The following is a 27,296-nucleotide window of genomic DNA, read 5'->3' as shown; positions in this document are numbered from 1 at the left end:
GGATGTTTTCGCGCCCCTCCTCTCCCATACACACCCACTCCCGTTTTGAGCCTGGAGAAGGGTGGTGAATAAGGGACAGGGTGGTGATGCTAATTAGGGGGGAGGCAGCCAACTCGTCACAATTCTAAGAAAAAAAAAGGTCAGAATTACGAGAAAAAAGTCAGAATTGCGAGTTTTTATCTCACAATTTTAAGAAAAAAAGTCAGAATTACAAGAAAAAGGTCAGAACTGCAAGATATAAACTTCCAATTGCAAGAAAAAAAATTGAAATGTGAATTTTTAACTCACAATTCTAAGAAAAACCCTAAGAATTATGAGAAAAAAGTCAGAATTGCAAGTTTTTATCTCACAATTCTAAGAAAAAAGTCAGAATTACGAGAAAAAGTTCAGAATTGCAAGATATAAACTCGCAATCGCAAAAAATAGTCAGAATTGCCAGAAATGCATGTTTTTAACTCACAATTCTAAGACGAAAAAGTCAGAATTGAAAGATATAAACTTACAATTGTGAGAAATAGAGTCAGAACTGCCAGAATTGCAAGATATAAACTCGCAATTACGAGAAAAAAAAAAGTCAGAATTGCCAGATAAAATTAAGGGTTTTTTATCCTGCTATTCTGACTTTTTAACTCGCAAGTTTATGTGATGCAATTCTTAGTCCAAAATAAAGAAATAAAATGTCAGCATTGCAAGATGTAAAAAGTCAGAATTGTGACATAAACACTGATTCACAGATCACACTCATTTGGGCTGCCATACTCAAGAAACATTATTAATCAATGTTGAATATTTCTGTGGAAACCATAATGGCATTTTTTTTCTAGTATTCTTTGATAAAAAAGTTTTTAAAAATCAGCATTTATTTGAAATAGAAATAATTTTGGAACATAAATGTGTCATAAACTATACATGATTTTGAAGGCGCCCCATTGCAAATTCAGTGCACAGAGCCCAGAATTCCTAGCGACGGCCCTGGTCGCACATTTCTGTCCCTTTTGATTAATTTAATGTCGAATTAATGTAAAACAAAACTTTTGAATGGAAGTGTATTTAATTAGGGATGTAACGGTATTGTAAATACCGTCATACCGCAATAACACATTTTTTCGATACTACCGTGGTCGCATGACTCGATAAAACAATAGGTCTTTTGAGAAAAGTTTGCTCAGGCGAATGGAGCGAACGGGAGGTAGCGGGAACTACATTTCCCATCAGCCCAGGCGTGGCCATCATCCTTTGCGGTCTGTTGTCGCTACAGATTGTAGCAGCAAGAAAAAGAGATAGAAATGGTCGAACCTGCTCCGTCTGAAGTGCGTATGCGTCACGTATTCTTTCAGCACCCATGTTAACGGATTAGAGCGTTCACACTGCACGCGGTTGCTGTCCGGTAGTACGTCCTAGAAGCGGTGCCTTTGCAGCAGTGCAGCGATCGTTCGGCACCGAGTCTATTTTTTGCTGCGCTGTATGCGCTGAATTAATGTTACAGTACGTTGTTCGCTGTAAAAATGAACATGGATTGACACGGAATGTACCATAAATGCATATAAATTTCACAGTCAACACGTGGCTTTTTGGCTAGGTTTAAAATAAGGAAAGGTGCCGTTTTAAAGAGGCTAAACTAGGCAACATAATAGATGCACTTGTCCAGGTAGAAAAGTTCTTTAAAGGTTTGTTTTTAATAAAGATTTAATGCGAAAGAAAGGCATGAGAGCCTACTGCACTGCAAAAAAAAAATGCTTTTCTTACTTAGAATTTTGTCTTGTTTCCAGCCAAAATATCTAAAATTCTTAAATCAAGAAGGATTTTCTAGACAAGTAAAAATTATTTTCTTGTTTTTAGTAAAAACAAGTCAAAATTAAGTGAGTTTTTGTTTAAAACAAGCTAAATAATCTGCCAATGGGGTAAGAAAAAAAGTCTTATTTCAAGCAGACAACTCATTCAGCTAAACTGATTTGACTGTTTTTTTTACATGCTTTAATATTTAAGTTTCTGTTTCAAAGTTTACAAATAGATGGCTAATTTGTATGCCATTGATATGTTCAGTGTTCATGTAAACTTTTTAATAAACACTTCTGGCACTTTTTTCGAGTCTCTTGTTTAGTTTTGTTTTTCCTGTAAATGATTCAATAAATACCGTACCGTGACATTCATACCGAGGTATTACCGTACCGTGAAATTTTGATACCGTTACATCCCTATATTTAATAAGTAAGCTTATTTGCCATTTGATTAATTTTTTTTTAAATTCTCTAAAGACAAACCAGAACAAAACAGTCAGTTAACTAACTATATTTGCAAACATAATTTCAGTGCACAGTTGCCCTTCATAAACCGCAGTATGAGTGCTCTCATCTGACTGCTTGCCTTTCTGTATGCATATGAGAGCAAGAAAGAGGATAGAGGCTGTCTCTGTGTGTGTGCGGTCACGCTGTGCGCACAGTCCTATGTGTGTCAGTGTGTGTTTCTGCGAACACGGAGGTCGTATAACTTGGTGTAACTGAACAGTGAAGTGGAACCACTCGCTCAGACTAGCAGTGTCACGAGAGAGCCCCGCTATGCGCTTCAGCATGTGTAATTAATCATTAGAGGTGTTCTGCTTAACTGCCGCCTAATACCGTCTCTCTCCCCATGCAGATACTCACTTCTCCCTTAATTACTTATAATTGCCTTTTACTCATTTATTTAAGATGCTAATATTCCTATTTGAGAGTGTCTGAACATTTCCCCTTTTTTAATTTCACTTTTTGGTGCCTGCTGGATTTATGCCGTACGGCCCAAGAGCTCTCGTAAAGGCTGATCTGAGGTTAACGTCAGTGATAGAGGCCATTAACTTCAGGAGATAGATATGACTTAGCCTCATGTCACCGTCTGGTCACTGTGACTTTGAGAGGTTCTGGCTCCATTTGCGTCCCACTTTTGCGGCTGATCACATTCAGATGAGACAGAGGGAAAATGAAATAGATGAACGGCGTCGCTTGAACTGAGATATCAGGCTCTCTCCGGATACCGTCGAGTCGCTGTTCACTCCGGAGGCCACGTCTGATAGAGTCGAGCTGATATGTCAAGGATTGACTAGGATTACAGTTCGTCTGCCAAGAACGGCATCCTTATTTTAGATGCAGTACAATATAAAACTCGAGAGAAAAAGACTTTTGCTCTTTTGTATTTTCTGCCCTAAAGCCTCATGCGAAGCGCGTCGTCTTCTCTTGCTTGGCTCGCCAAGTTCAATCGATTAGAAGTCCGTTCGGCTGTGCGGTTTAATGAAAAATGGCAACACAAGTGGTGCTGGTGTACAGATAAAACCTTGAGGATATAGTTGGCACCAAACCAAGTAGCATCCTGCCCAATTGTCTCCATTATAACTCTTTTTTTACTTTTTTTTTGGCAGGCACTACAGTGATGACCATGACGGCTTACGACGCAGACGATCCCAATACGGACAACGCTGTACTTCGCTATATCATTGTGAGACAGCTGCCCGATAAACCTTCACCCAATATGTTCTTCATCGACCCGGAAAGAGGCGACATTGTCACCGTGATAACACCCGACCAGCTCGATAGAGAGGTATGTGCTTTCCTTGAGTGCCTCTTTTTTTGATGTTGGATGGACGCAAGTTGGAGTAAGATGGAGTAATAGAAGACTGGCGAATAGTATGCTGTTCGTTAGGTTGTATGATGTTTTGAGTCACTGGTGTACTGCAAATCTTAGGGCCACCGCATGTATCATGTGACAAGGCCCCGCCCACAGCTGGTGATGTCATGGACAATTTTGAAATAAGTATTTTGTGTGAGTACTTTTGAGTGTACTTAGGTATTAAAATTAGAAGTACTGGTCTATGGGTCATTCATTATTTTATTTAATTTTTTGATTTTATAGTTTTTTGATATGAAAGTTTTTTCAATGCTATTGTTCAATTTTATTTAGTTCAGTGTGTTATTTATTTGTGTTGTGAAATTGTATTTATTTCTTGTGTTTTTGATTTGGCAGCATTACTATTTAGTACAACATTATTTATAAGTAAATATTTTTTATATACGTGTAAGTTCTTACGTTTGAATGTACTTAAGTATTGAAATTAGAAGTGCTGGCCTATGTGCTGTAACATATTATTTTATTTATTTTTATTTTAGTATTTGTTAAAGTATTTTTTAATTCTGTTGTTTATTTATTTATTATGTGTTTTTGGCAGTAACATTATTACTACATTATTTAAAAGTGTATATTTTTTATTTACTTACTTTTGAATTAAGTATTGAAATTATAAGTTCTGGTCTACGAGCTGTATCATTCATTATTTTATTTTTAATTTAATTTCATGTCATTTTTTAAATTTTGTAGATTATTTTTATTTTAATATTTGTAATGTACTGATACAGGTCCACTGGTAGTATCATTATTTATTTTATTTTTTGGTAGTTTATTTTAGGTTTTTATTATTTGATAAAGTTTTTTAATGCTATTGTTTTATTTGATTTTTATTTATTTATGTGTTTTGGACTTAGTAATATTATTGTTTATTACTATATTATTTATAGGTATATATACATATATTATTTATTTACATGCGAGTACTTACTTTTGAATGTACTTGAAATTATTATATTGAAATTAGAAGTACTGTTCCACAGGCTGTATCATTCATTATTTTATTATTTGTTTTATTTTATTATTTGGTAGTTTATTTTTATTTTTTTATATTTGTTAAATATTTTATGCTATTGTTTTATTTTATTTTATTTTATTATTTATTTGTGTTTTTAACTTCTGCTTTTAACACATTAAGAAGTGTCTTTGTGCATTGCAAAAAGGATTTTATTCATGCACCGAATGCATTTACTTTGTAACATTATTATTTATTACAACATTATTTATCAGTATATATTATTTATTTACGTGTACTTACTTTTAAATATACTTTTAGTATTAAAATTAGAAGTACTGGTCTACTTTATTATTTGGTGGTTTATTTTTAATATTTGTGGTCTACTGATACTGGTCTACTGGCAGTATCATTTATCTTATAAAATTGTATTATTTGATAGTTTATGTTTTTATTGTAATATTTGTTAAAGTTTTTAAATGCTGTTGTTTTGTTTTGTTTTATTTTATTATATTTTTTTTTTATTTAGTGTTTTTGACAGTTATTATATTTTTTGATAGTTAAGTACATATATATATATATATATATATATATATATATATATATATATATATATATATATATATATATATGTGTGTGTGTGTGTGTATTTTTTACACAGTACATATTTATTTATTTACAACAAGGTTGTATTGCATTGGTTATCATTTATTTTCTACATGTCGAATATATTTTGGATATTTCAAGTATATATTAAAGGGGTCATCGGATGCTCATTTTCCACACGTTCATATGATTCTTTAGGGTCTTAATGAAAAGTCTCTAATATACTTTAGTTTAAAATTCTCAATAGTAGTGTAAAAACAAAATATGTATGTATGCAAAATATCAGCTCATTTTATCAGCTCATTTTGGCCCTTTAAATGCAAAAGAGCTCTGCTCGCCTACTTTAGCCACATTTATCTGCATTTAGCCACGTTTATCGGCAAAACTTGCCAACAAGCACATTATTAATAAAGGCCATTTGCAAAGATGCATAAAAAACCCTTATACTCAATTCTGATGTGGATGAAGCTGCATCACGAATGATTCACACGAACATAGATACATGTAGATCGGGATCGACACTTTCCTTTTAAAAATTAAAGTAACGTTGTCCTCTGCCTCTTAAGTGGCTCAGATGTCGGGAATAAATGAGGACTGCTATGTTCATTATTACATCCAACAACAGAACACCTCAATCGCTCAGTTAGAGTCTTCCTCTGCACAGTCGACACAATGGCAATCATATTCGGACTGTTTCAGCTCGGTGAGGGTGGGTACCATCATAGCCATCATAGAATTCGACTTTAAAGTATATTAAAATTGAAAAAAAAAATCATAATATTACAGTTTATGTGGAACAAGTAAGTGAGGAAGCACCAACATGCTTTTAAATGTTAGTGAAAAATATAGTCTATAAAATGTAATTAAATAATATAAACAATCATTGAAATTAGTTTATGATACCTAATGCACTAACTACTGTTAACTTATTGTAAAGTCTTTCCCTTCTCTCTTTGTGTATCCTATTTTCCTCTGACGCACAATACTTTCTATTCATCTTTCAAGATTTCTGCCATTTAGAAGTGTATATTTGACAGTCTACAGCAAGTTTACAGCATGTCAGCGATGTTAGCACTGGATTTAAACCTCTCAGCAAACATTTGTAGCTTAAACATACATGAGAGGAAAGCTATTCCACCATTGTGAAATATCTTTACACAGTGTGTCAATCACCCAAGTCTTATTTTGTGTCTGCAAATCAATTTTCCATATAATACGAAAGGCGAATTTACAAAATGCATTGCAGATCTTTCAAAAATACCCATTTGAAGCTTTCAAAGGCTGTCAGGTCTCGTAACACAGCTGGCGGTTTTCTTAAAGCTTCCCGAGTCGAACCTCGAACAGGAGGGCCGACAGAATGAAGGCTTTCTGTTCAAACTGAGCTCTGCAAACAAGCAAGCAAACATGAGGGGGACAAACAATAACTGCGGTGTGTTTTAATGTTTAACTATCCTCAGGACGCCTTTAGAGCGAGTATATTAGAGCAGATTCCTCGGCATATTAAATGTGGTTAGGAGACGGGAGGTTGGATGAATGCTACGGTATCTTGAGGACAGGGGGTGTTAGCGGTGCATGCTAATGAGCAACTGGAGGCAGCGCTTCCCAGCTCCTAAGCGGAGCGAGACAACAGCATGATTGCTTTTTCTGCGGGGTGACGAATGAAGGAACATCAATTCGGCCCGCTGCTGGAAGAGGAATATTAGCTGTTGTCAGACACTTAGAGCATGCTTTAATTGAGGTTATACACACTTATCCACCAACATTGGCTGTGTCCGACAAGGCCAGTCAAAAACCCCTCAGCTGGAACAGAGCAAAGCCATCATTAAATGCATGTTTGTATGCGTTCCAGAGCGCGTTTGATAGCCGAGTTGACATCGTAATTGAAATGTTACATGAAAGGTGTCTGAATCTAGCCGTTTGTTGGGATTTCTTCCGAGTGAGACACTGGATGTTGACAAACTGTGCTAACTTTCACTGTCACCGCCGCGTCTTACTGACACCATGTTTCCTCTGCGCGAGTCCCACGAGTCTGTGCTTCGTCGCAGTTGATCTCATATGTGTGACAGATGTTTTACACAATGAGCTCCAGGGGATTTCAAGTGTGTTAAGGAGACAGGTGTGCAGTGTTTCTTTTGCCAGAATTGTACTTTTCAGCTGTTGGGATTTTTAAAGTTCACAAACTACACTTTTCAAAATTGCCTTCGCCCACATTGGCAAAACTGTAAAAGCTGTTTTGTCTCTGAACTCTTTTCAGCGTTAAGTCTAGTCAAGATGTGCACTCGATACTGCATGTGTGTTTTTTTTTTTTTTTTTTTTTTTTTTTTGGTATTGTGTATGCAAGTATCAAAAGAAGTACAGATATATTAAGATCATTTATTTATTTATTTTTATTTTATTTTATTATTTTGTTTATAGGCAAGTATCAAATGAAGTACAGATATATTTGGATAATTTATTTATTTATTTTATTATTTAGTTTTATTATTTGTAAATGTTTTATAATGGTATTTTATTTTTATTCACTTGTTAATTTGTCCAATTAATGCATTTCTTGCACAACATAAATTTTATTTTATTTTTATTTATTTTATTATTTGTTAGTGTATTTTTTATTTTATGTATTTAATTGTCTTTTTTTAAACTTACTCTTGAGTATAGGCAAGTATCAAAAAAAAGTACACCTGAATAAGAAGGTTTGTCCAAACTTTTGGTCTGTACTGTATATTAGGACAATTTATTTTATTTTATTATTTAGTTTTATTATTTGTAAATGTGTTATAATGGTATTTTATTTTTATTCACTTGTTAATTTGTCCAATCAATACATTTTTTGCACATCATATGTTTTATTTATTTGATTATTTGTTAGTGTATTTTTTTATTTTATTCATTTAATTGTCTTTTTATTTTATTTTTTTAACTTACTCTTGAGTATAAGCAAGTATCAAATGAAGTGCAGATATATTAGGACAATTAGTAGTAGTAAAAATAGTTTTATTATTTGTAAATGTGTTATAATGGTATTTTATTTTTATTCACTTCTTAATTTGTCCAATTAATGCATTTTTGCACATCATACATTATTTTTATTTATTTGATTATTTGTTAGTGTATTTTTATTTTAATTATTTATTTATTTATTTATTTTTAAACTTACTCTTATGTATAGTATCAAGTATCTAAAGAAGTACAGATACATTAGGATAATTTATTTATTTTATTACTTTATTTATTGTTTGTAATTTTTTTATAATGTTTTTTTTTACACTTGTTAATTTGTCTAATTAATGCATTTATTTGATTATATTATTTGTTAGTGTTTTTTTAGTTTATTTATTTAATTATCTTTTTTTTACATTTGTGTATAAGCAAGTATCAAAAAAAGTACATATATTTTAGGACAATATTTTTTTTATTATTTAGTTTTATTATTTGTCAATGTTTTATAATGGTATTTTATTTTTATTTACTTGTTAAAGTGTTTTAAGTTAGTAACATCTTTTTATTTTATTTGTATGAAAATAACTATTATGTGTTTTTTTATATAGTAACATTTTTTATTTGATTTCATTTTATGAAATTAAATGATTTGCTAAATCAATGCATTTCTTGGACATCATACCTTTTTTAAATTGTATTATTTGTTTGTGTATTTTATTTATTTATTTATTTATTTTATGTGTTTTTTTTTTTACTTAGTAACATTTTTATTTTTATTTTTTGTTTTATGAAAATTTATAAAATCAATAAGTGATATTTTGTTAGGATGCTGAACAAATGACACTTATTTGCCAAATTAATGCACTTGCACATAATAAATTATATTTTATTTTTATTTCTTTTATTATTTGTTAGTTATGTGTTATTTTATATATTTTTTTATTTTTTTAAATGTGTTTTAACTCAGTAACATCTTATTTATAAGTACATTTTATTTAATTTATTTTTTTATGAGAATTGCAAAAATCAATAAGTGATCTTTCATTAATCATTTGCCAAATCATTATTTTGTTTTATTACTTGTTAAAGTGTTTTTAACTTGGTAACTTTAACTTTTTTTAATTTATTTATTTATTTATTGTTATTTTTTTTTTTTTATGAAACAGTGATACTTAATTAGGATGCTGATTAGCCAAATCAATGTATTTCTTGGACATCATAAATTTTATTTTAATTTTATTATTTGTTAGTGTATTTTTATTTTATTATTATTTATTTATTTATTTATTTAATGTGTTTTTTTTAACTTAGTAAAATTTATTTTCTTTTATTTATTACTTTGTTTTATTTGTAAAAGTTTTTATTTTATTTTATTTTACGCATAAAAATAATTTAAGGTATTTTTTTTTTACTTATAGTTTGTATTGTTTATACTTTTATATGTTTATATGTGATTAAAAATGTGGCCTATATATATATATATATATATATATATATCAAATCAGGTGCTTACCAGAAAATGTGTTTCTCTTCTAAAGCTTCCTATATTCGTCTGTACGTGTTAAAAAAAAGAGTGCTATGAAATTGTTCAACACATCAGTTTTCTAGCAAAGTCCTTTAAATGCCCGTTCCTATATTTGTCTGTACGTGTTTAAAAAAAGTGCCATGAAATTGCTCAACACATCAGTTTTCTAGCAAGTCCTTTGAATTGTAATTAAGACTTCCGTGCTTGTGAGTAGACACTTCCCAGGAAGTCTTGAAGGCAGTGCACATTTCTTGATGTTCCACAAGAATCGGACAGGTTGATCTAATTAATTGAATGCATACTCACATAAAACTATTTCAAAATAACGCCAGTTTGGCTAGTTTAGCTAATGGCTTGTTGACAGCTTGCAAACTGTCTCAAACAGAGCTTTCTCAACGCCCACATCTCTCTTGACAGGTCAAGGGTGTCTTTGCTTTCTGGTATCTCTCAGAACCGTATGCGTGACTAATAATGTTTATAGCTCGGTTTTCTAAACTTCTGGTACAGTACCTGATGTACCACATCAGATCAGATTAATCAGGTAGAACCCACTTGTCAGAAATAGGAACATGGTTAAATTACATTCTGCAATCTTATGTCATAGTAACTCTCAACTACGTGAAGCAAAATTTATAATTAACTGGCAAAGCAAAAGCTCTTATATAAGCCCAGATTCAGTTCTCAACCCATCGTCTGTTCATGTGCAGCGGAGAGCAGACGCCCTTTCAAAAAGATAGGAAGGATGATCACATGCACCTGTCACGGATTGATCTTCTCCTCTGATCTGATAGGTTCAGAAGCTTCCAGCACTGATCCTCCATTCGTTGCCTGTTGGCGAGAAGCACCCAGTAATGTAAATGATCACACGGTGTGTCAGTTACAACACCTGAACATTCACTGGCCGCTGTGTAGATGTGAGCATCTGTACAAGAAGTAACAGGAAGTAACCAACGAGGCAGCAGAGGGAGCAGCAACAGTCAGTTCATGGGTAAGGGCTCCCTTTGCTGGCTGGGCATTACAGAATCCCCCCCCCCCCCCCCCGGCGCTCAAACAACAACAGTCCAGGAGGGTGGGGGAACAGAGGTAAAACAGGGGGTCGGATGGTGGGCCAGGTCCATGCAGGTGAACAGGTTCAGAGTCAGGGCCTGGACTTGGGAGCAGAGGCAGACAGTGGAGCACTGGAGGACCTGGGCCGTGGAGCAGTGGCAGACAATGGAGCAATGGAGGTCCTGGGCCGTGGAGCAATGGCAGACAGTGGAACAATGGAGGACCTGGGCCGTGGAGCAGTGGCAGACAATGGAGCAATGGAGGTCCTGGGCCGTGGAGCAATGGCAGACAGTGGAACAATGGAGGACCTGGGCCGTGGAACAGTGGCAGACAGTGAAACAGTGGAAGCCATGGCGGAGCAGGCAGAGCAGGAAGCCATGGCGGGGCCGGCAGAGCAGGAAGCCATGGCGGGGCCGGCAGAGCAGGAAGCCTAGGCGGTGCAGGCAGAGCAGGAAGCCATGGTGGAGCAGGCAGAGCAGGAAGCCATGGTGGTGCAGGCAGAGCAGGAAGCCTAGGCGGTGCAGGCAGAGCAGGAAGCCATGGCGGAGCAGGCAGAGCAGGAAGCCATGGCGGAGCAGGCAGAGCAGGAAGCCATGGCGGAGCAGGCAGAGCAGGAAGCCATGGCGGTGCAGGCAGAGCAGGAAGCCATGGCGGAGCAGGCAGAGCAGGAAGCCATGGCGGGGCCGGCAGAGCAGGAAGCCATGGTGGTGCAGGCAGAGCAGGAAGCCTAGGCGGTGCAGGCAGAGCAGGAAGCCATGGCGGAGCAGGCAGAGCAGGAAGCCATGGCGGTGCAGGCAGAGCAGGAAGCCATGGCGGAGCAGGCAGAGCAGGAAGCCAGGGCGGTGCAGGCAGAGCAGGAAGCCATGGCGGTGCAGGCAGAGCAGGAAGCCATGGTGGAGCAGGCAGAGCAGGAAGCCATGGCGGAGCAGGCAGAGCAGGAAGCCATGGCGGGGCCGGCAGAGCAGGAAGCCATGGCGGTGCAGGCAGAGCAGGAAGCCATGGTGGAGCAGGCAGAGCAGGAAGCCATGGCGGTGCAGGCAGTGCAGGAAGCCAGGGCGGTGCAGGCAGAGCAGGAAGCCAGGGCGGTGCAGGCAGAGCAGGAAGCCATGGCGGTGCAGGCAGAGCAGGAAGCCATGGCGGTGCAGGCAGAGCAGGAAGCCATAGTGGAGCAGGCAGAGCAGGAAGCCATGGCGGTGCAGGCAGAGCAGGAAGCCATGGCGGAGCAGGCAGAGCAGGAAGCCATGGCGGTGCAGGCAGAGCAGGAAGCCATGGCGGTGCAGGCAGAGCAGGAAGCCATAGTGGAGCAGGCAGAGCAGGAAGCCATAGTGGAGCAGGCAGTGCAGGAAGCCAGGGCGGTGCAGGCAGAGCAGGAAGCCATGGCGGAGCAGGCAGAGCAGGAAGCCATGGCGGTGCAGGCAGAGCAGGAAGGCATGGCGGGGCCGGCAGAGCAGGAAGCCTAGGCGGTGCAGGCAGAGCAGGAAGCCATGGCGGAGCAGGTAGCTTGGGTAGCCATGGCAGAGCAGGATCATTGGCAGTGGTTGAGCAGACAGTGAGTTCATCAATGGGTGGTACCCCCTTTTGAGGATCTGCAGTAGGAGCTGCCTCCTCAGGGGGTTCCACCGTAAACGCAGCCTCCACAAGAGGCATTGGCGCAGCGGACACGTGGACAGACTCATGACCAGACGAGGCCTCTGGAGCAGACTCGTGGACAGGCTCATGGACAGACGAGGCCTCTGGGATGCATTTTATTTTTATTTCATTTTATTATTTAAATTACATTTTAATATATATATATATATATATATATATATATATATATATATATATATATATATATATATATATATATAATTGTTTTTGGAGGATGCAGAATGGTTAGGATTGCTCAGTAATTTATTTTATTTTATTTTATTTTATTTTAGGATGCAGAGCACTTTAGGGTTGCTTAGTATTTTATGATTATTTTATTTTTTATTTTTTATTTAAATTACATTTTATTTTATTTTATTTTATAATTGTTTTTGGAGGATGCAGAGTGCTTTAGGGTTGCTCAATATTTTATTTATATTATTTTATTATTATTTTATTTTATTTTGAATATTTCATTTTATTTTATTTTTATTTTGTTTAAATTGCATTTTATTTTTTATATTATTTAATTTTATAATGTGTTTTGAGGATTTTATTATTATTAAATTTTTTAGGTATTATTTATTGTTTTTATTTTGCTCAGTATTTTATTTTATATTTTATTTTATTTTAATGTTTTTGCAGGATGTAGAGTGCATTAGGATTACTCAGTATTTAATTTATTTTATTTTATATTTTTAATTTATAATGTTTTTGCTCAGTATTTTTTATTTTATTTCATTTTATTTTTTTAAATTATTTTATCTGATTTTATTTTGTGTTTTATTATGTTTTTGCAGGATGCAGAGTGCTTATATTATCATTTTTATTTTATATTTTATTTTATAATGTTTTATTTGATTTTATTTATTTATTTATTTTTTATTTTATTATGTTTTGCAGGATGCAGATTGCTTTAGGATTGCTCAATATTTCATTTTATTTTATTCCAATAAGTGTTTTTTTTTCATTAAGATGAACAAATGACACTCGTTTGCCAAATCAATGCACAATTTCTCACCCATCATAAAAGTTGGCTTGCACATCACAAAAGTCTGTAATTCTGTTTGAAGTTTGGTTTTCAGTTTTATTTAGACTGGCTGACAGATTGCAGGCTCACTTTGGGGGGGCGGTCACTGTACGACCTCCTCAAACTAACTTCTGTGGTCAGTCTGCTATCGTGGGCTACCCACAGTGCATCTGCTCCGGCTCCTGGCAATCAGAGGCCTGCCCCTAAATCTGACAGCCGATTGACAGGCAGAGAAGCCCCACCTTTGTTTCATAAGCCCAAATGACACAGTAGCAAAATAGACATCTTAAAATCGATACGAAGTGACAGGATTCTGGCAGTCGTCTTATGGACTATGTCTAATCATTACAGTCCTGCTTCTGACGGCCAGTCTGTGGTCAGATAAGAGCTCTGTTCCGAGTCCTACTGAGCTGTCTTTCTGTCAACTTGCCTATATAGACAGTTTGACATCAGCATTACTGTTTGTAATTGTTTTTTTTTCTCCTGACATGGAAAAGGGCTTTTCAGAATTGAGAATATAAACTACAAATATAAACTCTCAATTGCGAATTATGAAGTCAGAATGGCAAGATCTAAACTCACAATTGCGATTTCCCATTATATCTCATAATTCTGACTTCATAACTCGCAATTGCCAGTTTTTATCACGCAGTTGTGAGAAAAAAAGTCTTGTAAGAATTGTAAGTTTATATCTCGCAGTACTGACATTATTTCTCAAAATTGTGATTTTATTTCTCAAAATGTAAAAGCTTGTCTCACAATTCTGACTTTGCGAGTTTATATATCACAATTTTGACTTTATAACTCACAATTGTGAGTTTTTATCATGCAATTTTGAGAAAAAAGGCAGAATTGTGAGTTTATATCTTGCAATTCTGACATTATTTCTCAAAATTGCAAGTTTGTCTCACAGTTCAGACTTTGTGAGTTTATATCTCACAATTCTGAGTTTATAACTCACAATTGCAAGTTTTTATCAAACAATTGTGAGTTTATATCTCACAATTTTAACTATATTTTTTAGAATTGCAAGTTTATATCTCAATTCTGACTTTATAACTTGCAATTGTGAGATTTTATTACACAGTTGTGAGAAAAAAGTCTGAATTTTGAGTTTATCTCACAATTCTGATTTTATTTTGCACAATTCTGACTCGACTTATCTTAACTTATTTCTCACAATTGCGAGTTTGTCTCACAATTCTGAATTGGCGAGTTCATATCTTACAATTCTGATTTTATAACTCATACACAGTAAATTTTCATGAGTAAAATTTACTCAAATTGAAGAAAATTTTACTATATGCCAGATAACATTTGGTCCCTCTCTAAAAAGAGTAAAAGTTACTCTTTTGATAGAGTTGTTTTTCCAGAGTTAATTTTGCTCAATTTTGTTAATATTTTACTCTCTCCTGTTATATTTGACTCTGTTTAGTGTTTTTTAAAATTAACTCTTGTGCTATTTTACTCAATTCAGAGGTACAAGAATTGACTCTTTTTAACTCTGTTCAGAGGAAAGTCAAATTTACTCTGCCAAAATGTACATCTCCTCCAGAGTTGTTTATCATCAATTGTGAGTGAACTTTAAAGAATAACTAACTCTATTCAGAGTTAATCTTTTAAATTGCACAATTCATGATTTATCCTCAAAAAACCCTAAAAATATAAATAAAAAAATAGTTTTCCAATCAGAAAAAAGTCAACAACAAATAAATGTATACTCATGTCTCACAATTTTATTTTTGCAAGCTCCTATTTAAACAATATTATTACACTTAATTCACTTGTGATCATGATCATTTGGTAGTTTCAGCATCTATAATCACATATATAAAAGTATAACAGTGTTTTGCAGAAAGCTATACACAATGGTCAGCTGGTGACAATATGAAGTTCCTAAGACAAAGTGAGCTTTGAAAAGCTCATCAAAAAAGGCCTGTGAATTAGCATGTTGGACAATTAAAATAAAAGACTGGACCCTACTTCTCATCAGCCCAACAACAAGTAGATACAGCTGAAGAGTCTGTCCAATGCTGTCCTAGTGCCCTTGGATACTGGCAGCAGTCTGTGGAAGAATGAAAACACATTAGTGCCAATGTGACTTAACAGTTAAAGTACACAGTAAAGCATACAGCATGAATAAAGATACAGTGATGTTTGTCTTCCACAAGTTAATGTTTTACACTCTTCCAAACAGATTGTTACTAAATATGCAGGGCTCGAAATTGCGACCGTTTTGGTCGCATATGCTCCCAAAATTTACTCTGCACGACCTCAAAATGTTTAATTTCTTTACAAAACTTTCGCTAGCCTAACTACTGCACAGACTGCTGTGAGCTGATGCAGTGACAGGTTCGCTGTTCTCTCTTTTGATTGTGGACAATTAAAAGGTCTCAACAATCTGCTTTTGAAGAAATCTACTATATTTCGCGTACAGCGTACTTTCTGTGAGATACAATTCTGGCGCCTCCGTCTCAATATACTGTACAACGCAGCATACATTCACATCAAATGATAACTCAGCGGCAGAGTTCAACTCACGCAGAGGCGTAATTTCCACTGTGGGGACACGCTTTTCAAAATCCCGTTGGTGTCCTCCCGCTTTCAAATGGTTTTGTTAAAGTAATCTCTTGTATTGTAGAATGCACTCTACGAGCCGTTGTGAGTTTCGCACGATCGTTAAAACGAAACCAAAAGTAAAACGCGCACGCGCATTCAAAAGCAATTTTAATACCCGACGTTTAGAGAGCGACTCCCCAATGCGCGCAAATTAGTCTACATAAAATATCTAGGCTGTTATTAGTATGTGGGCTATAATAAGTTGTGTAATGTCTATAACTCTGTATCATGCTTGAAAAAATCAGTGTCTGTTTACACTTTGAATATTGAAAGAGTAGCCTACTTTGATCATGCCTGCATTTATTGTCTACACGACAGAAGTGTCGTTTATTTTTTTGTTGTTTATGCTGCAGATTGTTTAAAAATGCAGTGGTTGCCTCTAATTTAAATGGCTCTACCTATAATAGAGAAAATAAACATCTTGTTCATGTACTCATATAAATACTCGTATTTACTCATATAAATATATAAAAAAGGCTTTCAGAATCAGCCCATTTGCTTGTAAAACATCTGCAATCAGAATCGGCCGTGAAGAATCAAGTTTGGCGCATTACTAAAAAGAAATTAGGTGCTCCTAAATATTTTTAGGTGCTCCTAACTTTTCGAAGTTGGGAGCACCAGTGCTACCAAGTAAAAAAGTTAATTTCGAGCCCTGATATGCGCAGTAGAAAAGAATAGCACAAGAATCAGGGTATCTGCAGGTATGAACAAGTGAAATTTAAGACTTTTTAAGACCTTTTTAATACCACATGAAATTTAAGACCTAAACCTGTAATTGAAATTTATGTTATATTACATGCATATATGTAATATTTAATGTGTTTAATGTAAAAAAGTAAACAAAATATACAGTGAACTTTTCATATCAGCAGATACTATTCCACACAAATGTCCCCATAAAAGTACCACTTAGAGATATCTGGTGATGTAAACAATTTATTCTGAAGCAATATTTTCATCAGTGCTCTATCATCTTAAATCTGCATATTTGATTTACCTGTATAAAGGCTGTTTTTCTTTTGAAAAGTATGCAGCACCTTTGAAATTATTACAATTTATCAAATTCTGTATGGCTGTTAGCAGTCAGATTACATAATTTACAATACATTTATGAATGTACAAATTAGATATGTTGGGGTGGGGTTGCATACTTTTAATCATACTAAACTACCAGCAGGTGGCGGTAAGTCAATCATGAGCGAGTTAATGAGTTATTTCAACTGATTCGAGCAAAACGCTGAATCATTTAGTAGTAAAACGATGCTTGGAGAATGTGCTATACTTTTGCTGTGATCTTTGTTTGGAACTATTTTCGTTGGTGAAACAGAACCAAACAGTAAATATTTTGTCTAAAATGTAAGTAACTACTTGACTAACTAGTTTATTAAACTAAAATTAATGTAACATTTGTAATCGTGAGAATATTCAGCAAAAAGCTCCCTTGGTATATTACTGAATAATATCATGTTACAAATAAACTATACATTTTCAATTGTTCCCCAAGTGTGTTTCTTTAGAGTTTCATTATGTGTGCTGTTACGTTCATTTGTTAAAGTATGCCACAAATAGACCAGATATATCCATTATCAATTGCGGTTAATTTTGTCTCTCCAGTTTTAATCAGGCTGTTTGTTCAGTCGGGCAAGAATAAAAAAAAAAAAACATTTTAAATGTATCTCGAAGGCTGGGATAGCTCGACTTATATTTATTATTATTATTGAGACCATTACATACAGAAAACAGCTTGTTGAACCTGTATTCTGCTACTGCGATTCTGTCTGAAGACACAGTAACTACCGCAGGGGGAGAAAAAATCTCGTTAGACACTGCGGTCATTCCAGTTGCATCTTGAAAACACACGGTCACGCCAGCCGCACTTTTTTTTTTGCATGCACGTCTAATCACGCACTTACGGTATGGGTGCTGGGAGCTTTCAAAATGGATGTAAAGACGCTGTCAGAAACGGCATTTTCTTTATGCTTTACCTGGTATTTTCCATCAGGACCTAAATTAAGTAATGAAGACTGAAGATATTTTAGCGGAAATGTGACCAAAACTATTTAAGACCTATCGAAACTGAATTTAAGACTTTTTAAGACTTCTTAAGGCCTTATATTAGGAAAACGTTATTTAAGACTTTTTAAAGATCCGCGGATACCCTGAGAATAGTTCTCCCAAAAATGAATATTCTGTCTTGAATTACTCACCCCAGTGTCATTCCAAACCTGTAAAACCATTATTAATTTTTGTAACACAAATTAAGATATTTTTCAAGAAATCCAAGAGCTTTCTGACCCTGCAAGGTCACGCATGATCTTTCGACGTGATTACGTAGAACGTATAGACGCGAACGCGCATTAGCCCTAGTGCTAGATGAGTTTCAGTGCTTAAAAGGTATATAAAAATATATTTTTCTAAGAAAATGACCGAACGTTTCGGTAGACAAAACTCTTCTTCGTCGGCTGGGATCGTTTACAGCCCTTTGAAGTCGCATTTAAACTGCATTTAAACTGCATTTTGAAGGTTCAAAAATCGGGGCACCATTTAAGTCCATTATATGGAGAAATTTCCAGAAATGTTTATCTCAAAAAACATAATTTCTTGACGACTGAAGAAAAAAAGACATAAACATCTTGGATCACAAGGGGGTGAGTAAATTATCTGTAAATTGTTGTTCTGAAAGTGAACTACTCCTTTAATTGCTTTCAAGATAACTTCGCATAACTTAGTTCTCAAGCTAACATGAGAAGCGATCTCTGTAATATTTAAAAAATGCGGCAAAAATGAGGCTCTGAGCTCAAAGCAGAGTTGATATTATGAAAATAAAAACAAAACTTTGAAACTGTACTTACTTTACCATCCAGCAGAAGCGTGCCGTCATCTGAACCCAAAGCAGCAGCAGTCGATGGTCGTGATTAACAGTAATGGCGGATCAACGAAGGCATGAGAACAGTTAAGGGAGGAGTCACAATTACTCTGAAATTTTGCTTCCACTCTAGTGACACTTTTTACTCTGGTACACTCAAAATAGAGCAAAAACAACTATTTTTGAGGAAAAAAAAATTAACTCTGGAAAAACAACCATTTTTCCTGTGTAATTGCGAGTTTTTATCACATAACTGTGAGTTTATATCATGCAATTCTGACTTCATTTCCCAGAATTTAGTTTATATCCCAAAATTCTGACAATTGTGAGTATATATCTCACGGGTTTCCATAGATTCTTCTGCCATTTTTGGATAACCTACATGAAATATTATCTTAAATTTTGGCCAAAAGAAATTATTTTTCCGCCCTCACATCATTTAGGAACACACCTATCTTGCCTTAAATGCGCTCTAGATAGGTAGCTCAGGTTTTGGAGAAGAGCTAAAGACGAAACGTTTATATCTTTGAATGGGAACAAGATATTAGCATCCCGCTATGGCACATTAAACAGCAATTGTGTGAATATTGTTTCAAGCTCTTACACGCATTTTAATATCATATAATCTATTTATACATTGGAGGGTTTATGATCAAAGTGTGAATTTTAAAGCTTGATGGGTTTGTAATAATATAAAAATTTAGTGCAATGATTACAGACAGAATGTGCAATTTAAGGCCCATTTTACAAGCTCCATCCAATGAAAATAAACGGCGTATAAATACATCGGCACGCATTCCTTCTGCATGCACATGCACAGGCACACAATGGACATCCAATTACTGTAAGGTCATAACGTAGTGATTTCCCTCACTGCCGCCGAGTTCACCCAGGACCTGAGCGGTCGTTCAAATTACAGCGTCAGCCTCCCCTCAGCGCTCGCCCGATAAAATAGGCTTTCAGACATGCTTTTCGGACCTCTTTTTAATCTGATCTCTCCCGCATAATTGAATGTCAGTCGCCATATGAAGATTCTTTCCCGCGCTCAATTAATGAATCATTGTGTTTGGCAGGACGGCTAGACAAAACAGACAGCAAAATATTTACTCCTGCAGGTGGTTGCCGAGTTATTATGTTATGTCATCTAAATGCAAATATTACAGTGAATGCAGGAGGGGTGCGGGCGCCGATTGAAAACACTGCATTATTGCTTGATTTGATGTGCACTTCTCTGCATAAAAGATATAAACTGTCATTTATTCAGTCATTATTATGTAAAGATTGAGTTTAGCTGGCTAGGAAATAGACTTGTGAGTGAGTTTATGCAGAACGCAGAGTGCTCTTGGTTTGCCCCAGGACTGCTTTTAAATATGGTTTGTGCCTTATTCTGCAAATTTCCCCTCTGTCTTTTATTCATCATTTTTAATTCCTTTTTACCCGAGGCTTTATTAATGATATCGAGAATTATTCTTCAACAAACTTGAAGAACATGAAGCTGAATTTATTTGAGTAGTTTTGAGTTTCGTTGTAAAAAGATTTTCACTATATATGCCATTCAGACTTTTTGTTACATTTTGTCCCAATGCTGGGAGGCTCCGTCAGAATCAATTGTCATTTTCATTTTGACACTTTGCCATTAGACACATGATACCAGTCACCAAACGTCAGTGTGGGCCTTTGACGTTGTACTCCTGAAAACTTCACCCATTCCATCAAGCACAGGGAGCTGTAGACAAGAGAAACTCCATCTTGCTGTATGATAGACTCTAAACTTTATATCAATTTCTATAAATACACCAGGGAAAGTTGTAGTTTCTCTCTCTCCCTCGGTTTCACTGTCTTCCTGTCTGTCATTTTCTCCTGCATGTCTACGGTGGCCATATTTGAGCTCTGAAGTGGACAAAAGAATGGTTTAACAATTGCGTCAGAGATTGAAAATTGGTTCACATTTGTTAATGCCTTAGATACCATGAACTCAATATATGCAGAATATATCATTGTGAGTTAACAATAACCTAGATTAATAAATGCTGTAAAAATGCTGTCAAAGATTAGTTGTTGAAAAAAAATTCAGGATTTTTCTCCTTATAGTAGACTTCAATGGGGATCAACAAGTTGAAGGTTCAAATTGCAGTTCCAATGCAGCTACAAAGGTTTCTACTTGATCCCAACCGAGGAAAAAGGGTCTCTTCTAGCGAAACAATTGGCCATTTTCTGAAAAAAAAAAAAAAAAATGATATACTTACTACTATGATATACTACTAAAATTGCAAGTTTGTCTTACAATTCTGACTCAATTCTGAGTTTTTATCACACAATTGTGAAAAAAAGTGGAATTGTGAGTTTTTATCTCACAATACTGACATTATTTCTCAATTGTGACCCTGGACTACAAAATCAGTCATAAGGTTAAATTTTACAAAACTGAGATGTATACATCATATGAAAGCTCAATAAAAAAGCTTTCTATTGATATATGGTTTGTTAGGATAGGACAATATTTGGCCGAGATACGCCAATTTGAAAGTCTAGAATCTGAGGGTGCAAAAAAATCAAAATACTGAGAAAATCACCTTTAAAGTTCTCCAAATTAAGTTCTTAACAATGCATACTACTAATCAAAAATTACATTTTGATATATTTATAGTAGGAATTTCACAAAACAAAAATTCATGGAACATGATCTTTACTTAATTTCCTAATGATTTTTGGCATAAAAGAAAAATCAATAATTTTGACCCATACTATGTATTTTTGGCTATTGCTACAGATATACCCCAGCGACTTAAGACTGGTTTTGTGGTCCAGGGTCACAATTGTGACTGTTTCTCAAAATTGCGAGTTTATATCTCACAGTTCTGACTTTACAAGGTTGTATCTCACAATTCTGACTTTATAACTCGCAATTGAGTTTTTTTTATCACACAAATGTGAGAAAAAAGTCAGAATTGTGAGTTTATATCATACAATTCTGACTTTTTTCTCAGAAATGTGAGATAAACTTGCAATTGCATTTTTTAAAGTCAGAATTGCGAGATATAAACTCGCAATTGTGGAAAAAGTTGGAATTGTGAGTTTATGTCTCGCAGTTCTGACTTCATTTCTCAGAATTGTATGTTTATTCCTCACAATTCTGACTTTATAGAGCAATTACATTTTTTATCCTGCAATTGAGAGAAAATTTTATCTCATAATTCTGACTTTATTTCTCACAACACTCTTAAAAATAAAGGTTCCAAAAGGGTGTTTTTGCAGTGATGCCATAGAGTAACCATTTTTGGTTCCCCAAAGAGCCTTTCAGTAAACAGTTCTTAAAAGAGCCGTTTTGAAGAACATTTAAAAAATCTACATAACCTATTTTGACTATAAAGAACCTCTTCTGCATTTGAAAGGTTCCATGGATGTTCAAAGCTTTATTTTTATGAGTGAATTGTGACTTGAAAGTCAGATTATGGGTCTTATCGAGCGAAACAATTGGCCATTTTCTAAAAAAAAAAACAAAACTATATACTTTTTAACCACAAATACTCATCTTGCACTAGCGTACTGTTGTACTACTGTGTTGGATCATCATATTGTTCAGTTTATAACTGGTCCTAAAGCAAATATCTAGACGGTGTACATGCTGTAAAACTCTTATGAAATTCACCCCAACCTGTCCCTTTGCACCAGTGAGCAAAAAAACAACTCTTGCAAGGGTTTCCAGAGCACAGGAGTTAACATCTAGACATTTACCTGGTTTAACCAAGAGAGCTACTTGACAACAAGCCAGAAAGTTCATCTGTGGTTCTAAAGTGCATAAAGCAGGTGGAGTCCATCTTGAGTGATTAAAAATGGCACCCTCTCCCTCTCCCCTCACACTCCCTCTCTCCCCTTTCTCCTCTATCACGCCTCTGTCTACTTGCATTAGCGCGGAAATGAGATTCCACTAATTAATTAGATCTCCGAGTGCTAAAGATGAAGATTACATCCCAATGAAGGTTAGGAGTGTCAATCACTTTTTTTTCACTAGCTGTGGATTCCTGAAGATAAATTGAGCCCCATGGGAATTGTGGGCAGAAAAAAAAAGGTCAGGCCGTTAATCCTTCTCCGTTATTAATTGAGCCTCGCTGATCTACTCAGTCAATAAAGGTGCGGAACATCAGAAATAGAAGGAAAACATATGATGAGTACTTTCGAAATTTGTGGAAGGAGATGTCAAATAGAGATGAACATTTGAAGAAGAATGAAATATTAAAGGTATAGTTCACCCAAAAATATAATTTTAATTATGTAGAACACAAAAGATGTTATTTTGAAAAGCGTTTACAAAATTTGTCATCACTACGTCATTGACAAAAGCAGTTGAAACATTGTTCGAAACATCTTTTTTTGTGTTTTACAGACGTAAGTAGGTCATTAGGTCTGGAATGAAATGCAAGATGTTCATGTCTTTCTTTTTTCAGTTGAAAAGAAATGAAGGTTTTTGAAGAAAACATTCCAGGATTTTTCTCCATATAGTGGACTTCAATGGGAGCCAGTAGGTTGAAGGTCCAAAAGAAAGTGCAATTTGGCTTCCATTAAAGTCCACTAAACGAAGAAAAATCCTGGAATGTTTCTCTCAAAAGCCTAATTTCTTTTCGAAAAGAAAGACATGAACATCTTGGATGACATGGGGTTGAGTAAATTTTAATTCAGGAGTGTACTGATACTTTAAGGCATTTCTAGTGACCTTTCTGGAAGTTTTCCCAACATGACCTTTCTGAGACACACTGATATTGATTAATATTGTGCGTATTGTCTATGATTCACCTCGATGAACTGAGCAAGCAAGTTTATTGGACTCCAAATGTCCATTAGCACAAACCAAAGAGGAACAAAACAAAACAGAAAATATAAATAACAGTGGTAGTTTTGCCTGCTGAAGAGTCCCTTCCCTGAAGAGTTATTGGCACGAAAATAGAGCTCAAGTACCATTTTGCTCTCATGTTTAGCTCTGGAATCAGCTCTAAACTCACATCTTGTGTCATAAAGGTGACAAAGAGTTTCTCGGCCCCAGTCTGAGCTCTGCCAAATCCCTCACGTTCTCACAGGCAGGCCTGAGTGGAGGCGTCCCTTACAAATGCACTGATCTTGCACTATTGAACTCTCCAGGACTTGGCAGTAACACTCTAAGTGTAAAATATGCATCTTTTATTTTACTGGCAAAGAGTTGGAAGCGGTCTAAGCACAATCTGTCCCCAGAATGACATAATATAATAGGCAATTGTCAGCATTTATAAAGAACGGGCAGGTAGGAGTTCGCTTCGCAGTATCTCGAGAACTTCCAAATGTCTCCAATTACCGCAACTCTTACGTTCTGGAAGGAAATGAAGAGTGGGTATTATAAATATCTCAGACTGGCTAGTAAAACTGTATTGGTGTTTTATTGGGTGCCGTAAAGCTGGGCCACGCCTGAACAGAAGCGGATAAAACTAAGTACTGAAATAGGCCATATTGTGCGAGTGCATAAGGAGAAAAGTAAAGACTTCAGATTCTAGCTCTGCTCCAGTACAGAAAACTATATAGATGGCCGCACTTTCATCAGACTGTGGAAATAGAGTATCATACACCAAGGTCAAACTTTAATTCCTGGACATGCCTATCGCCTTGACCGCTCTTCCTGCTAATCCCATCCGAAGAAATCCTCACCTTCCAGCCCACGCCCTGATCTTCAGGGTGGGATGCAGGCATTCAGATTCATGCGTCTCAGATGGTTGTGTGGGTTGAGATAAGAACAGAGCGGGTTGTGTGTGCAGACAGGAGGACGGAGGGGTAATGAAGTGAGTGATGAGTTTCTCCTCTTTCTGACTGAGCTCCGGGTCAGAGATCACCCGGTGTCCATAGAGAGTGAGAGAGTGAGTTACAGCGGATGAGAAGGAGGGATCATTCTTTTTTTCATTTATCAATCTGACTGGTTGACTCATGAGGACGTGGAGAGGAGGATTTGGTCAAATCTGATCGTCCTAAGCAGGTCACTGGGCACGGTTCACACAAGTAATAGGGTCCTAAAGGAATGCTTTCCTCATGTGGAAACCAGTGATTTTGTTCAGGTTGTGCTATGCTATTTTGTCTGTGCATTGTGTTGAAAGTTCTTAAGGGATAGTTCATCCAAAAATAAAAATTCTGTCATTAATTACTCACCCTCATGTCGTTCAAAACCGGTTATACCTTCGTTCATCTTCAGAATATTTTTATATTTTTGATATTTTTTTTTAAATCTGAGAGCTTTCTGACCCTGCATAGAGAGCAACCAGGGGCTCCGTAAGAGGGGTAAGGTTAACGTGATGTGTCCCGAGAAATGTGTTTACTTAGCAATTTCTTCCGAGGTTGAACGAAACGTGAATTCTACTGAGGGGGGCGCCGCCCTGGAACGTGATTTCTTAAGATTTCTACCGAGGAGGAACAGAACGTGAATTCTACTGAGGGGATGCAATACCTAGAGGGGGGCTGCCCCGCAACACTATTTCTAAGCGTTTTCTTCCAACGGGGAATGGAATGTGAATTCTACAGAGGGGGGCACTGCCCTTTAACGCAATTTCTACCAAAGGTGAACGGAACGTGTTTTCTACCAAGGGGTTGCTGCCCCAGAACACAGTTTCTAAGGGACTTCTACCGATTGGAACGGAACGTGATTTCTACAGAGGGAGGCGCCACCCCAGAACACGATTTCTAAGCAGTTTCTACCAAAGGGCAACGGAATACGATATCTACCGAGGGGGCAGCGCCCCAGAACAGGATTTCTAAGCAATTTCTACCAAGGGGGAGCGGAACGTGATTTCTACCGAGGGAGGTGCCACCCCAGAACACGATTTCTAAGCAGTTTCTACCAAAGGGGAACGGAACACGATATCTACCGAGGGAGGCGCCACCCCAGAACACGATTTCTAAGCATTTTCTACCAAAGGGGAACGGAACTAAGCAATTTTTACCGAGGAGGGCACCGCCCCAGGCCATGATTTCTAAGCAATTTCTACCAAAGAGGAACAGAACGCGATTTCTACCTGAGGGGGGACCACCCCAGAATACAATTTCTAAGCAATTTCTACCAAAGGGGAATGGAACGCAATTTCTACAGAGGGGGGTGCAGCCCCAGAACACGATTTCAACCAAGGGGAAACGGAACATGATTTCTACCGAGGACGCCACCTCAGAAGACGATTTCTAAGCAATTTCTACCAAAGGGGAACGGAACACTATTTCTACCGAGGGAAGTGCAGCCCCAAAACACGATATCAACAAAGGGGGAACGGAACACAATTTCTACCGAGGGGGACGCCGCCCCAGAACACAATTTCTAACAAAGGGGAACGGAACGCGATTTCTACCAAGGGGGCGCAGCTCCAGAACATGATTTCAGCCAAGGGGGAACAGAACACGATTTCTACTGAGGGGGGATGCCACTCTGGAACACAATTTCTAAGCCATTACTACCAAGGGGGAACGAAACGTGATTATACAGATTATACCAATTTCTACCTAAAGGGAACAGAATGTGATTTCCACTGAGGGGGTGCCCCCCCAGAACACGATTTCTAAGCAATTTCTACCTAAAGGGAGCAGAATGTGATTTCTACTGAGGGGGGTGCCGCCCCAGAACACGATTTCTAAGCAATTTCTACCTAAAGGGAGCAGAATGTGATTTCTACTGAGGGGGGTGCCGTCCCAGAACACGATTTCAAAGCAATTTCTACCTAAAGGGAGCAGAATGTGATTTCTACTGAGGGGGGTGCCGCCCCAGAACACGATTTCTAAGCACTTTCTACCAAAGGGGAGCGGAATGTGATTTCTACCACGGGGACGCTGCCCTGCAACTCCATTTCTAAATTATTTATACTGAGGGGGAACAGAACGTGATCTCTACTTTGGGGGGCGCCGCCCTGGAATGCAATTTCTAAGCGTTTATCCAATCACCCTGTCTATGCAGGGTCAGAAATCTTGGATTTCATCAAAAATATCTTAATTTGTCTTCCGAAGATGAACTTTAAGGGGGTCGCACACCGAACGTGAAGCGCAGCGCCGCGTCGCGTCCCGCCACGTCTTTAAAATTCGAACACATAGTTTTCTATGAGCATACGCGCACCGGCGGCGCCATTCGGCATCTGTCCGCGGCGCCCAGCTATGACTCAAGAAGCTGTTCAAATTTCTGCCGCGCCACAGAGCACCATCTGCATAGTTTTATATTAAATAACATTATATTTGTCTCAAATCGTCCTATTAGATTAAAAAACAAGATACCACTGCTGCAAAATACTACTTACATTAGGTTTACAGCTTGAAAAAAATGTAAACCTATATAATTCATTCATTTTTTTATTTTCTCAATACATTTTTTCATACGCAAAATCTAAAGTCCTATGTAACATTTGCCTGTCGTAATTACATTCACTGTCTTTGACTGCCACCTACTGGA

At 36.7% G+C, this 27,296-nt stretch overlaps 1 protein-coding gene across 1 annotated transcript in view; it reads left to right on the top strand.

The window, feature by feature from the left end:
• Nucleotides 1-27,296, top strand: part of cdh13 (cadherin 13, H-cadherin (heart)) — a 491,247-nt gene that overhangs the window by 358,655 nt on the left and 105,296 nt on the right. The window contains exon 8 of the mRNA XM_073850194.1: nt 3,389-3,567. Within this exon, the coding sequence (XP_073706295.1) occupies nt 3,389-3,567 (179 nt within the window). The remainder of the gene's footprint in view (nt 1-3,388; nt 3,568-27,296) is intronic.

This window comes from Garra rufa, chromosome 11 (genome assembly GCF_049309525.1).
Source record: "Garra rufa chromosome 11, GarRuf1.0, whole genome shotgun sequence".
In the NCBI taxonomy this organism is placed as follows: Eukaryota; Metazoa; Chordata; class Actinopteri; order Cypriniformes; family Cyprinidae; genus Garra; species Garra rufa.
This window is presented reverse-complemented; position numbering and strand designations above follow the sequence as displayed.